This window comes from Cyrtonyx montezumae, unplaced genomic scaffold, assembly GCF_038088225.1.
Source record: "Cyrtonyx montezumae isolate F1298 unplaced genomic scaffold, pur_monq_1.0 scaffold_22, whole genome shotgun sequence".
Taxonomy (NCBI): Eukaryota; Metazoa; Chordata; class Aves; order Galliformes; family Odontophoridae; genus Cyrtonyx; species Cyrtonyx montezumae.
The window spans coordinates 2,329,248-2,343,574 of record NW_027071959.1 but is presented as its reverse complement, the minus strand read 5'-3'; the positions used below and the strand labels follow the sequence as shown (position 1 = coordinate 2,343,574).

General features: G+C 54.6%; 1 protein-coding gene across 1 annotated transcript; it reads left to right on the top strand.

Annotated features, from left to right (window-relative positions):
- The first annotated feature begins 6,767 nt into the window (after window positions 1-6,767).
- On the top strand, window positions 6,768-13,829 carry LOC136049823 (5-hydroxytryptamine receptor 3A-like). The gene is made up of 9 exons (XM_065738322.1): window positions 6,768-6,837; window positions 9,241-9,404; window positions 9,644-9,688; window positions 10,523-10,632; window positions 11,276-11,445; window positions 11,576-11,736; window positions 12,019-12,229; window positions 13,067-13,300; window positions 13,531-13,829. Exons 1-9 carry the CDS (start codon window positions 6,768-6,770, stop codon window positions 13,827-13,829), a joined length of 1,464 nt encoding a protein of 487 aa, XP_065594394.1.
- The last annotated feature ends 498 nt before the right edge of the window (window positions 13,830-14,327 follow it).

The window sequence follows — 14,327 nt, the reverse complement described above, 5'->3', positions numbered from 1 at the left end:
TGTCCCATGGGTACCCCCTGCCCATCCCTAGCAGGGGAGCAGAGAGCAGGCCTGCAAGAAGGACGAGATGACCTCTGAGCATCCCTTCCAACCCAAACGATTTCGGGAGATGCCCCAAACAAAAGTTTCAGAAGGAGATGAGTGAAGATGCTGAGATTTGGCACCTGAGCCAACGCTGTCACGAAGGCGGGGGCCGTTCTCACGGCTCCGGCAGTGCCCACACCGAGCAATGAGCCGTGCCCATCTCCACCGCTGCCTCCGACTTCTGTTGTGATCTCTTTGCCTCCTGTTTCCCGCACATAAAAGACTAGTCTTGCCTGAGAATATCAAGTTATTGCTTGGGCCTTGGGGAAATCTGATCGGGGAGATAATCGAGTCGGAGTTCCAATTTGCTTATATTGAGTTTCGCCAACTGCGGAAGGCAGATACCTCTGTATTCCCCTCTGCTGGCTGGAGCCTCCCCGACAGACGCCGAGGCAGCTGTCTCGACACGCTGCCGAACTGGGAAGATAAATACGAACGCATGGGAATTATCTCTGCGTTTGCTAACCACCAATTTAGGTCTAAGTAGGCTCCCTCTGTTAGGAAGACTAATGAATTCCAATTCTGCGAAATATCCTTTGCTTTTAACAAGCAAGATGGAAGGTAGCTGGAAAAGAAAGAGGGAAGAGCTGTGAATAACGCCACGAGAGAGCCAATTACAGCAGCCAGCTGGCACTGCAAAACTTGGTGTTTAACTTGGTAAGGAGGAGCCAGGCTGTGTGGTCTGTGCCAGGATGCTCCAGGCCAGCCCCATGGAGACCAGAAAGGTGCTGCTCCAACTCCATGCAGCTTCGTAGAATCACAGTCAGAGGGTCTTTCAGGTTAGAAATGACCGCTGAGATCCCCAAGTCCAACCCAATCCATCCCCACTGCGCCCACTGACCACGTCCCTCAGTGCCACATCTCCGCAGTTCTGGAACACCTCCGGGGATGGTGATCCCACCATCACCCTGGGCAGCTGTGCCACTGCCTCACCACTCTTCCTGATGAGTAACCTTTCCTAATATCTGACTACCTTACTAGGAGAGACGTAACACATCCATGCCCTCGTGCCATGGGACCGAGCTGAGCTGCAGCCCAGTGCATCCCTCTGGCAAAGCCAGGGCTGCAGCCACCGGGAGAAGCCAGGGCTTGAGCAGGAAAGAGATTTCTGCGCATCATTTCATACAAAGTACACTTACCTTGAGGGCACTCTTATCTGCTTTATGAGCAGGAAAATCTATAGGCACGAAGATTGAACACAAGTGCCTGCCTAAAGCAGCCGAGACAACTCCCTCTAAAAAATTATTAATGTCCTGATTACAAACATAAACTTAACCTCGTATTTTTAGCTCTGGGTTTGCTGTGGGTATGTTGTTATGCTGAGCAGCCTGATTAATGTCACAGTGACTAATTAGGGTGCAAGACAGAAACTGGTGATTCTCTTGCAGTGTCAAGCACAGTCCAAGTGTCGTTATATCAAAGATAATTTACAGTGGTGAGGGGCACATGCTCTTGGATGAAGAACGAGTAGGAACTGATGGTGTGCCCCCCCACCTCACTCCTTCCAAACCCTCAGGTCTTTCCATACAGTCTGATTTTGTCAAAAGGAAGCAATCGATTAAAAGAAAAAAAATAAATAATAAAGGTGTTCAAGAAACGCCAGGGAGCATAAGTTGTGCCTCGAAGTGCTTGGCACTTGCACAGCTCCTGATGCACATCTCCTGCTGGGGATGCACCAGTGGGGTGCAACCCTGTAGCACAAGCCTCCCCCAAAATGCAAGGAAAGGAAGAAACGTCGCTGTCCCAGGGCCACGTTCCCACCTTGCCAGGTCAGGAAGGTGCAGCAGCAAAATAAAAAGGGAGAGAAAAGCATCAAACCGGGCACCAGGCTCTTGCTGTGCCATAAAGACAGCCATGCAAGATTAAATACCGGTGGGTCTGCTCTCAGCAAGGCAATTCCTGCCTAACCTTGGGTAATATCACATCTCTGACGCGCGGCTGCTGTACCTGCTCGGAATGAGATGGATCTCCTCCATTAACGCCAATGGGCTCCAAATACCTTGGTGTACTTATTATTACCTGGCTTTAATGGATAATGAAATTGTGGCATAATATTGCTAACACTTGAAGGGTGTCTAATGGTGAATGCAACTGAAGGGAAAGTGCTTTGATGGGGGATTTAAAGGCATCGAGCTTCTCTGCCAGGTTTGCATTCCCAGCCCTGGGTGTGTAAGCATCCCAGCATCCTCCTTGGGAGCATGGGTTTGGGCAACTTGCATTGCCTCCAGCTGCAGCTCTAAGGTTACCACCATGCCCAGCACTCCGGTGGCCACGTCCCCAAGAGCAGCACAACAAAGACTGTGTTGGGGCAGTGGTCCTCAGCAAGGCAGGGCATGGCTCACGCACTGGTCACAACCCAAGGAAGGAAAAGGGGCTCACACCCAGACAGTGGGCACTGCTTACAGTGCTGAGAATGAGATCCCAAACCTCGTGGCTACTCCCTGCCCCCTGGCCTGAGCTGCACCTGACACCAGCACAGCACCAACACCACTTGCTGCCTTGAAATACAGCGTGACTCATCCCTGCAGCTGCTCCGAGTGGAGTTCATTAAGCAGATGAGTAAATACGAGCAGCTTGCAGAGGGAGAGCCTTCCATTGCTGAGCACTCTGAGACCAGGCTACAGCTGTGCCCGTTTGGCTGCTGAGCTCCAAAATTACCCCCTCCCCCCACTTTCTGTCTCCATCTTATTTGCCCCAGCGATGCTCAACATCACAGTGACCACCCCACCTGTCTGTCTGTCCTCTGGGCAGCCTTGTGATGAGGGGTGATCCCCAGCTCTGCTAACGATAGGAGTGTGGGTGGGGGCACTGAGACATGAGAGCTCACAGCCCCCCCTTCCCCCTGCTCTGCACAGGCACTGTCCCAGCCCCTACCTGCAGCTGTCTCTCGCTGCTCATTGCACAGCACTGGTATTTATCTCCAATTGCCCGTGAAATGCTTCTGCTGCTGTTAATGAAATGAGAGCAACATCAGCTGCATCCTGACACCCTTCCATCCCCCAAAGCCACCCTGCAGCCGGCTGGATTTGGGCTCAGGTCCCTCTGCTGTACCCCACAGTGCTGCACATCCCAGCACTGCTGCAGCTCCATCTCTTTACACCGAGGCCTTTTTGCACTCCTTGCCCATGCAGGTGCCAGCTGTACCCCATGCCCAGGCCTGCACCCCATGCCCAGGGCTGTACCCCACGCCCAGGGCTGCTCATTCATTGCACTGATGCTCCAACCTCTGCCCCTGCAGCACCCACCTCTGCTCAGTGCTTGTGGCCTGAGGGCTCTGGAAGCCGAAAGATGACTTTGCAAAGAAGTTATCCCCGTGCAGCCCAGCCCATTTGTCAAAGAGCATTCAAAGGAGATTAAAACCAAGTCACTCTGGAGGAGATACCCTCTTACACCGTGAGACTGCCTCGCGTTCATTACAGAGCATCACTTTAGAGCACTTTCTGCAGAGACACTTTAACTGTCCCCTCCAGGCCTGCAGAACTTTGTGCTGCTGATAATTAAACCATGAAATACAGTGGGGCTGTGGAAGCACTCCCCTTCCTGGCCACTGCAGCACTGGTTATTTACGGCCCTTGTGCATTTTTATTGGTAAGGATGGGGACAGGAGTTGGGGAAGCTTTCCTATCGCTCTAATAAAATCTTATTTCCAAAGCACTGCTGAGATAAATTTAAACTCATTACGGCAGTCGCATAATCGCACTCCCTCATAAAGACAAACAAAGTAAACAAGAATTGCAGATGGAGGAGACCGAGCGGGTCACCTCCTCATCCCTCGTGCATGATTATCCCCAACAGGATACTCCTCCGACACTTTGTCTTCATTGCTGCTGTCATGTGCTTGCACTGCTGCAGCAGGAACCACTTGCCTGCGATGCAGACCCATGAGGGGAAAAAATAATTGTTTTAATCAGCGTGTCGGTGAGATCCTTGGAAACGTTTGTAGTTGCTCTTCTCTTGTGAGCTGTGCGTTAGCTGCTTAGTGCACGCTTGGAGGCTGGCTCTGGAGGGCTGTGGGACGGATGCTGATGCTGAGTACTGCCCTGTCTGCACGTTAATCCAGTGCCCACCTCTGGAGGTGCAGAGTTATTTACCTAAGAGACATTTATGGGCTCACAATGAGGCAGACAGCATAGCAGTGAGCTGTTTACGACAGCCCAGTTCCCTGTGTGGAGCGAAGCTATCAGGATCTGCAGTGACCTACGGCAGTGATTAAATTAGCAAAGTGCCTAACGGAGCTCCTGGCTCCCAAAACCACCCTCCAGCCACGTCCTGGACGTGCTTTGTGGTGGTTCTGGAGGAGGGACCCCTGCACTGGGCACCCAGTTCCCTCCCTGAGCAAAACGAACGGCCTCACGGAGCCGACAGATCCCTCTGTGCTCTGTATCCTTCAAAAACCTATTAGCCTTTATGGGGAGCTGTCTCCATAGAAGCAAGGAATGGCCCTGTGCTCTGCAATCTGCAAAGCATCGCTCCACCGTCATCTCGTTTGTAACCTCCCTGCCCCTCCTGCTCTGCTGTGTCCATCAGTGAGCTCCCACCCCAGGCAGCACCCCAGGGCTGAGCCCGCAGCTGCAGCAGGCAGATCTGCTTTCACTCCTGGTCAGTGCAGATCAGTGTGAGGGTCCACGGCCCATGCACTGTGCACATCATTGGGACATCACGCATGGCCCGTGCCCTATGGGCTCCCCCACCACTCTGAGAAGCATCCAACGCTGGGGAAAGCATCCTTCCCCACAGCTGGTGCCTCCCAGCAACCAGAGCAGATGCGTGCTTAAGACCAGGGGACAGCATGGCGCAGCATCACCAACCAGGGCAGCCTGCAGGCAGGACTCACTGGGAGACTTTGATGCCTGACAGCTATCCAGCACTGCACGAATCCAATGAAGGGTTTGAGCACTGTCTTTAGCCCTTAGGGAGGGAAAACTCACCGGGTTCTGGTGCACGGAGCAGTGCTGCAGGCGCAGGGAGCCGGGCTGAGCCCTGGGAAACTCGAGATGCCGAGCGCTTCGATTCTCAGAAAAGCAATTACTGTGCAGCAGATTACAGAGCTAATAAAATCCCATTATACCATTTCAGAAAGTAAATCTGATCTGGATGCTGCCAATTTATATCAGACATCCCACAAAAAGTCCCGAAAGAGCCCCCGTCGTACAGACTGTGTGCGCACGCGTAATACAAGGCTATAATAGATCACACTAATTAGATATCCGATAACAGGAGGCCTGATAGGAACTACATTAAAATCTCTTTAAGATGAAGACATAAAACCCAAGGGAGAGGATACAGAGTTAATGATGCTGCCGCTGAGGCTGCGGTTCAGCGCTCCTCACTGTCCCGCTCCACCCCGCACACTGCTATGATGCTGGGACCCTCGGTCGGACCCTGTGCGGTGCGTCGTGTCCCAGGTGGCAGGAGGACAGCGTGGTGGCAGCGGGTGCTGTGTGCTCCCCAGCACTGCAGCTCAGGGCACGGTCCCCAGCGCCGCTGTGGCGCTGCCCGTGATTTTTATTATCCAGATTCAATAACAGCAAACAGCTCCGAGCTGTCTGCGCTCCCCGGGAGGTGACTTACCATCCGCTAACAGAGCCGAGAAATCAAATTAGCCCCAGCTTTACACTTTCTCTTTCCCTGACACCGCTATTGGCAGCCAAGGGGGAGTTCATCAGGGCCGAGCACTAATTCTTATCTCGTTTAAGTGACTCCACGCTGCCATCTGATGCAATTTGCTCCGTGCCGCAGCCAAGGTCTCCGATCCTGCCTGGCTGCCTCACCAGCCCTCCCAGTATGGGGGAGCTTCTGGGGAAGCTGGGAGCACCACAGAGCTTTGGGGAACTCCCATCTTCAGCCTGCCCTGCCCATCTCCAGGCTCCATTCCCTGCCACTGAGCAGTTGTTTTTCCTCCCTTCTTGCAACTCTGCACAGAGCAGCTCCAGAGCTCTCTGCCTGGCAGTTCTGGCTGTAACCCAACCAGGGATCCCACTCCTGGAGGTACTCAAGTCCAGGTTGGATGGGACCCTGAGCGGCCTGGTCTGGTAGTTGGCAACTTACCCATAGCAGGGGGTTGGAGCATGGTGACCTTAATGATTCCCTCCAATCTAAGCCATTCTATGACTCTATTCTTGGTAAGCCCCTGGCACAGAGCTCACCTCTCCCATTTGAAGGCCATGAAAGGGGCTCCTGACACAGCCTCCTGATTCTTCCCCTCACCAAACTGCTCCCCCTATACCTCCTGCAGCCCCTGCTCCCCTCCGTGGCTCACAGTCATCCAAAACAAACCTGCACAGGCACAGAGTGAGTGCCTATAGCACAGGTTTGATCCTTCACCTGCACAGTATGCACAGTAGTGCTGCTGTGATGGGGAAATCTCACATGCTGTCACCCACAGATGATGCAGCCAGCATCATCCTGACCTCAGCCAGCTCCCACCCCTCCCAGAAACAGAGCCTGGGGGCTCATGTGTTCAGCATTCACAGCGTGCCAGGCACGGGGCGGGCGGCCTCCTCCTTCCCCCCTCCCCTGCCTGAAACTTGATGCAGTGGAGGAGGCTGATTGCAAGATTAATTACGCATTTTCCCAAACCTGACGGCTGGGGGACAGCGAACAAAAAGTGCAGGCTGCTTCCCTGATTGGGTTCACTTAGAGGAGAGCACAGGCTGGGGACGGAGCCGGGGACCTGGGGCACCATGGTGCTGATGGCTCTCATGTCACTGCTTCTGGCACCGCTGCCACCAGTACTGATGCTGCAGGACACAGGTAAGGACACGATGGAGAAGCCTGCAGGGGTGGGAGGAGGAACTGGTTTCTTGCAGCTGGAGGCACCTTCATATAAGTGACAGCCCTTTATAGCATGCAAACTTTAGGATTGGAATTGTTTTTATTTATTTTTAAGTAATTTTTTTAAGAACCATGGGAAAAGTCCAACTTGGAAAGAGCTCCAAGGCACCGCGTGCTCAATCGAGTGTGGTTACGAGGAGAGGGAGGAAACAGCTCATCTGAACCCAGGTTTGGGCATGTTGGGGGCTTCAGAACACTTGGATGCCAAGGAGATATCCCATGGCTGCATGCCACAGTCCAGCCGTGGGTCTGAATGGGGGAAGCAGCTTTGGCCAGGGTTCCTTATGATGAATAGTCAAAGGCAACCCATACAGCGCCAAGCAAGCGGTTTCAGGAGTGAGTGAAGCTGGGGGTAGGAGAAAGAAACATAGATATTTTGCCTTGGATTTAAAAATAAATCTTACCATTGGGCATCTTTTAAATAACAGTTCCCCCCGTGGCTGATGCTGATTGCATCACGAGGTTTGAATGCCCGGTGGCAGAATACTGCAGCCAACAGATTGCAACTGGGGGCTTTCTGTTCTTTTAAAGCTAGTCCGAGCTCCTTAATTTCATAGACAAGAATTCCCTTTCTCTCCAATGGCAAACAGCAAGCAAACTCCACTTCCCCCCAGTGTGGTGGGTGGTGTGAGCTGGCTGAGCCCCGGGACCAGCACTGGGGCCGAGCAGTGAGCCCAGCTCCATCCAATGTGGCTTTTCCCAGACTCAGGGACGAGTGGCCCAAGCCAGCTGTGAGCAGCTGCAGCTTGGCCAGAACTGCTGGTGCAATGTCAGTTGTGTCCCTCCCTTCCCTCTGACTGCTGCTTCTCACCCCCATTGCTTTCTGCTGCTAACGAATGCGTGGCTGGATGAGGGTTGTGAGCACCGCCAGCTCTGAGGCATTACGGGTTGCATGTGAAGTTGGAGGGGCTGAGGCTGCTTTTTCTTGGTTGAAAGGAAAGGTGAACGTTTCCTCCCAGGCAGCTGTTCCCAGGTTCCTGCAGATGCACTCCAGTGAGTGCCTCTGGTTACACACGGAGTGGACTCTATCAGTTGAGATACCAATACCAGCGTTGCTCCTGCACGATAAAGTGATTTCATTCATAGCTAAAGGTGCCAGGTTGGTGACGTGGAGCTGCAGATGCAATGCCCACACCCTGGCAGAGCAGCACAGGGCCAGCACTTCATGCATGCAGGAGTACATCAGCCCTACGGGTCCCTCTTCAGCTCTAGCCCATACCCAATACACATATAGGGCAGGAGGAGTGCACGGGGCAGGGATGTGGAGTTGCTGCCCCAGGATGGTGTGCAGCTCTCAGCCAGGTCGGCACAGAGCACTGCTCTCCCAGCTCTAATCACACGGCCCTGCACTGCACCTCCTCCTTTTGTGGGCTCAGAACACCCAGCTCTCACGTGTGCCACAAGGGGATGGGATGCAAACACTCAGAAGATGTGCTGTCAAATACTTGGGCTCCTCAGCCTTGACGCAGTGCCATTCATCTCCAAAAACGATGGAGGAGTCGCACAGAACCTTCCCAGCATTGCATGAACGCACTGGGGCAGCAAAGATGAGCTAAGGAACAGATATTTGACCAATAGCCAAAAAACCCAGCTGGCCTGCAGTTGCTTTCCAAGAGGCTGACTGGCCAGCAGTGTTTGCAGGCATCTGCCCATAGAAAGCACTGGGGAACTGGATCCAGAGCCTGGTGACACACATGGTGCAGCCCCCCAGGATTCTCACGGGTACCTCTTATCTGGTATAGACAGATTTTAGTCTTCTTTGTTACCTAGTGAATGAATTCATGTCTTGATTCATCTTTAACCTTAGCCTTCACCTTCATAGTAAAGAAGCAATGCCTCTCCGAGTAATAAGAGTTAGAAAACTCATCTTGGGGCAGTGACTTCCTCACAGTTTCCCACTGTGGCTGCCCAGTTGTCCTGATGTCACTCCTAGAGAAGAAGCAGATGGCAGCTTCAGGTGGGACATGGCCATTTGGGACCCAAGAAGAGTCTGGAGGAAGGTCAGTGTGATTCACACAGACAGTAGAAGGGCTGGATAAATCAGGAGATGGTGTATCTTGCTGACATTCTTGTTTTCCAGCAACATGCTCTGAGATAGGAAAGTGCAATCCCAAATAGCAAGCCAGCTTCATCTCGCACGCCGCAGGGAGACATTAGCTCAGTGCCCAGATGTGAACAAACCCCGATGTGCTGCAGGGAGGGGAGGTGGCGTGGCCCCAGGGCTGCACACGGGGGCACTGTCACTTGCTCACCCTTTGGATTTAGGGCAGCGGGCCAAAGGAGCAGAGAGCAAATGTGAGCTGCCTCTCCCTGTCCCAGCAGGGGTCCTGCAGGGGAGACAGGAGCCAGATCCCACCACGCCAGCCCTGCTCCATCTGTATGACACGCTGCTGGCTCACTACAGGAGGGGAGTCCGACCCGTCCGGGACTGGCGCACCACGACCACTGTGGCCATCGATGTCATGGTGTATGCCATCCTCAGCGTGGTGAGTCTGCTGTCCTCCCATCCCAGCACTACGAGAGCAGGGGATGGGGAACCAAAGGGCATGGTTCCCAACCAGCCTCTCCCCTTCCACCCCACGGCATTGTGCTGCTGCTCATTCCTCTACAAGAGGAGTGATGTTTGCTGCCCAAACACCCTGTGGTGACCTCCACCCACCTGCACCAGCAACAGCAATGGTTTGTTGCCACCCTGCACCAACCACTCCTCCTCTTGTTCCCACAGGATGAGAAAAACCAAGTGCTGACCACCTACATCTGGTACCGACAGGTGAGCTTGGGGACCTTGCCTACCCCCCTCCTTCAGCCCCATCTGCCAGCACAGAGGCTCTGCCCCACAGCGTGCAGGGATGTGCCTGTCCCAGAAGGGGTGCACAGGGAAGGCAGGCTGCTGCTAGCCAGCCCTGATGTCTGCCTACCTCCACATCCCAGCTCCCATCCCTGCAGACAGGTCCTGGCGTGGCAGCTCCTTCCAAATCTAGGGTCAGCTCCCTTGGATGTAGGAACACAAGAAGGTTGTGGAGCATTACATTCAAAAGAAAGGAAAATCTCCTTAGAGTTCACACTGTATTTGTAAGCCTCTTCCCCAAAGGCAGCTTTCTTGTCTGCTCAGCTACTCACTTGCCTCTGATTTTTGTTCCCTGTGACTGCCCAGGTATCAGTCAATGAATTCACCTCCAAACAATGCCCATGAGGCACAAAGCACCTGCACGCATGCAGAAGCAGGCAATTTCAGGAAGAGACAGGACAGGCATTTCTGTGCTTGTGGGAGATGCTGCTGGGGATGGGGCCATGTCCCTGTGAGAGCCAGCAGCTCTGGGGGGCAAATGTATCCCACGAACACGTGCCACAGTAACTGCTTCCCAGCTGACACCATGAGGCTTTCCTCCGTGACTGCAGGGCACAATGAGACCTCTGCAGGGCACGAATCAAGGCTTTAAAGGCAGCTTTCACACTGCCTTCTTCTCACTATTGGGTAGCTGGAGAAACGGGTTTTCCTTTCTCTCATACAAGGCATTTAGGGCTTCTTTCTGTGGCAGTTTGGGTTTTGGTGGGGCCACGGCCGGTGTTACCCTCCAGATCCCCTCTTGCTTTGCCCCCACAGCACTGGACAGATGAGTTCCTCCAGTGGGATCCAGCACACTTCGACAACATCACGCAGATTTCCCTCCCTGCGGAGAGCATCTGGGTGCCCGACATCCTCATCAACGAGTTGTGAGTACAGCACAGCCCCAAGCCCATTGCAGGAGACCCCAAAAGAGAGCTCGGGGCTTTAACAGCCCTCTCCCATCAGCATGCCTCACTCTGTATTCCCAGCACAGAACTGGCAGTGCCCCTGTATGAGGTGGGCTGCAGATGGGGAACGGCTTGGCACTTGGGACATTTCCAATGCTGGCTAACCACAAACATTTGTAATTACCCACAGTGTGCTGGGGGTGGGATCCACATATTTGGAGAAAGGCTTTGTTAAGGAAGCACAATGCGAGGGCAGCTGCAGAGCTGCCAGCCCTCCCTGCAAAGCCAGCCATTGTCCTTCCCCACCCCCACTTCTGCTGGGATTTAAGGTGCTCCCATCATCTCATGCTGCAGAGACCCCTGCGAGGCAAAGCCACAAATGGCCTTGGGATGCTCTGGGAGCACAGTATTGACGTGGAGCAGCTGTGCCCACACGGGGCAGTGTGATGCTGCTTTGGCCCTTTCCCCCAACCTCCAAAAAAGCGTGTTGGCAGAACCACAAGGAAAGGTCCCAGAGCTGGGCAGTCCCCATCCCAAACACAGTTCGCCAGGAGGAGCCCAGCTGCTCACAGCCCTCTCCAGGGCGCTCCCTACCCTTGTGCTCTGTCCCTGTCCCCTCCAGCGTGGATGTTGGAAAGTCCCCCGACGTCCCCTACGTCTACATTCGCCACCACGGAGAAGTCCAAAACCTCAAGCCCATCCAGGTGGTGACAGCCTGCAGCTTGGATATCTACAATTTCCCCTTCGACGTCCAGAACTGCTCGCTCACCTTCACCAGCTGGCTGCACAACAGTGAGCGCGGGGGGCTCGGGGACGGGGCTGGGGCGGCTCCGTGCAGGGGACGCGTCCCCCTCTAGGTGGCCCCAGCAGCTCGGGAATGCCGTGCCCGGCAGACGGCAGCTCGGTCCCACCTCTCTCGCAGTCCACGACATCAACCTCTCGCTGTGGCGGCAGCCGGAGCTGGTGAAATTCGACAGGAGCGTCTTCATGAACCAGGGCGAGTGGGAGCTGCTCTACGTGCTCAGCCACTTCCAGGAGTTCAGCGTCAAAAGCAGCGACAGTTACGCCGAGATGAAGTTCTACGTGAGGGCCTTCGTGTTCTTGGGGCCCCGTGTCACGCTGTATCCTGCTTTGAGTGCTGCTGTTCTCAGAGAGGAGGCAGCATGGCACGGTTTTGGCCTCTGTCCCGTTACTTCTTAACTCAGCCCTGTGCTGCAGTGCATCCCTCCACCCTTCCCAGGGTCTCGGCAGTGCAGTCCCCCACCCTCCCCGCCCCAGCAGGGACCCAGACCAGCCCAAGCCCATCTTTCAAGCAGGGCTCTTGCCTTCACTAAACCTTTCCCGTGCCTCCCTGTGTCCCAACAGGTAGTTATCCGGAGGCGTCCTCTCTTCTACGCTATCAACCTGCTGCTCCCTAGTATCTTCTTGATGGTGATGGACATTGTGGGCTTCTACCTGCCTCCCAACAGTGGCGAGAGGGTCTCTTTCAAGATCACCCTCCTCCTGGGCTACTCAGTTTTCCTCATCATTGTGTCTGACACGCTTCCGGCAACTGCTGTCGGCACCCCACTGATAGGTACAGCAGCACCATTGGTCCCAGCTGGTGCTGGGGCAAGAGCTCCTCACTCAAGAGCAAGAAATGGGAGATGTGGGTCAGTGCAGAAATGGGGGCTGTAAAAGCAGCTGGGGATTTGAAGGTATCAAGGTTACCCCACGTATCTGACAGAGCTGTGCTGGAGCTCTGGGGCTGGAGAAGATGCATGGCTGTGCGGGCACCACCTCAGCAGCCCAGATAACAGAACGGCATCCTGCCAGCTGGGTGGGGTGGGCTGCAAAGCAACTGCAGCTGTAGGCCTGGAGCAACAGGAGCTGCAGCTCTGTGCAGTGACCAGAGGTATGCTGCTGTGGGGTAAATAACTCCCAAGGATGGTACTTCACAAAGAAATAGTATAGATGATAGTATATTTTGGGTAGTTCTATATAGATGGGATACAAATAATACAAAAGAGAAGATGGCTCACCTTCAGGATGTCAAGGCTCGCAGGACATTTCCAATGCTGGCTAACTCCAATGCTAACTAACTAACTAACTGACATTTCTAATGCTGATCTCTCCACGTGGGAGGGATCTCCGAGAAGAGAACCTTCCCTGGTGGTGGTCAGCCCTTAAATGGGGTTTGGGAGAGGTGGAGCCAGGCTCCACCCCTTCCAATCACACAGGTGTATCACCTTCACCTGTGCGCCCATGGCTGACTCGGCGCTCACCTCAGGTGACCAGTCAGTGGTTCAGGTTGTGATTCAGCAGTTCCCATACAGCTGCAGGGCTTGGCAGGTAGAAATAACTCAAGACCTGCCTTCAATCTAAAGACCACACTGGCCACGGCAAGCCACTCACCTTGCTGGCATCTCCACAGGCATCTATTTTGTGGTGTGCATGGCGTTGCTCGTCATCAGCCTCACAGAGACCATCTTCATTGTGCGCCTAGTACACAAGCAAGACCTGCAGCCTCACGTCCCCAGCTGGGTGAAGCATTTACTGCTGGAACGTGCCACTGCCCTGCTCTGCATCTGGGACAGGAAGAAATTTAGCCAAAGCAGAACACAGTGCTCAGACATCTCCAGGCACGTGGAGAACAATGACAGCACAGGTAAGGGCTGGGGAGAGAGCTCCTGTGGAAACAGAAGGGAAACGAATCCCATGCAGCTCTAAGCCCAAAGCTCTGGTGTGTTATCAGAACTAGCATTCGTTCTTTCAGTTAGCTCTCCCTATTGGAGCACCTTGGCACACGCACAGCAACCCAGATGTCCAGATTACACGCAGAAATCTCAGCTCTGCATCTGAACAGGTTTCTCTCGCTTGTCTCTCTCAATCCTGCAGCCAAGCTGAACCACTACGGTTCTGAAGACCCTCGGGAGCGAGAGGTGGCAGGGGGCACAAGGCCCACCCCTGCCTTTGCCACTCCAGCAGAGGGCTCCTTGCTCGTTCACAGCATCCTGCACGAGATCACCACCATCCGCCAGTTCCTGGAGAAGCGTGACGAATTCCGTGATGTCGCCCGTGAGTGGCTGCAAGTGGGCTACGTGTTGGATGTCCTGCTCTTTCGAGCATACCTGGTGGCTGTCCTGGCCTACACCATCACACTGGGCACCCTCTGGTCGGTGTGGCAGTATGCCTGAGCTGCATTTTGGGGCAGGCAAGGTGAGGACCTCAGGTGCTGCTGTGCTCCAGAGGCTACTCCTTGGTTCTTGCACCCAGAGCTGCCTGTGTTTGCTGACTACAGAGATGCAGACTGGTGCAATTGCCTCGCTTCCAGTAGCTTCAGAGCAGCAGCATCCGAGCACTGAGATAATGGCCAAGGGAAAGGGAGCAAACACCCATCACACCCACCCCAACCGAACCGCTGTCATCTCCAACCGATCTCCTTCCCCCTTCTCTCAGCTCACAAGGGCTGCCCGTGTGGCTGCTGCCTCTGCACCCATCTCCTCCTCCTCCTCCTCCCAGCCGGGACAAGGCCACGGAGCGCAGCGCGGTCCCTCTCCCACCCGGCTCCGCCGCGCCCGGAGCTTCAGCACCGCGGACAGCGGCATCGGCCCCGACCGCCGCCGTCGGTGCTCCCCGGCCGACACGGCCGCGCCCGGGGCTCAGCCCTCACCAGTTGGAGGCTCAAGGGTGCC

Bases quoted from the DNA above. Each gene is read 5' to 3' on its own strand.
- LOC136049823 (XM_065738322.1), top strand. From the start codon at position 6,768: ATGGTGCTGATGGCTCTCATGTCACTGCTTCTGGCACCGCTGCCACCA. The intron at 10,633-11,275 runs GTGAGTACAGCA...TGTCCCCTCCAG, and splicing joins GACATCCTCATCAACGAGTT to CGTGGATGTTGGAAAGTCCC. The intron at 12,230-13,066 runs GTACAGCAGCAC...GCATCTCCACAG, and splicing joins TGTCGGCACCCCACTGATAG to GCATCTATTTTGTGGTGTGC.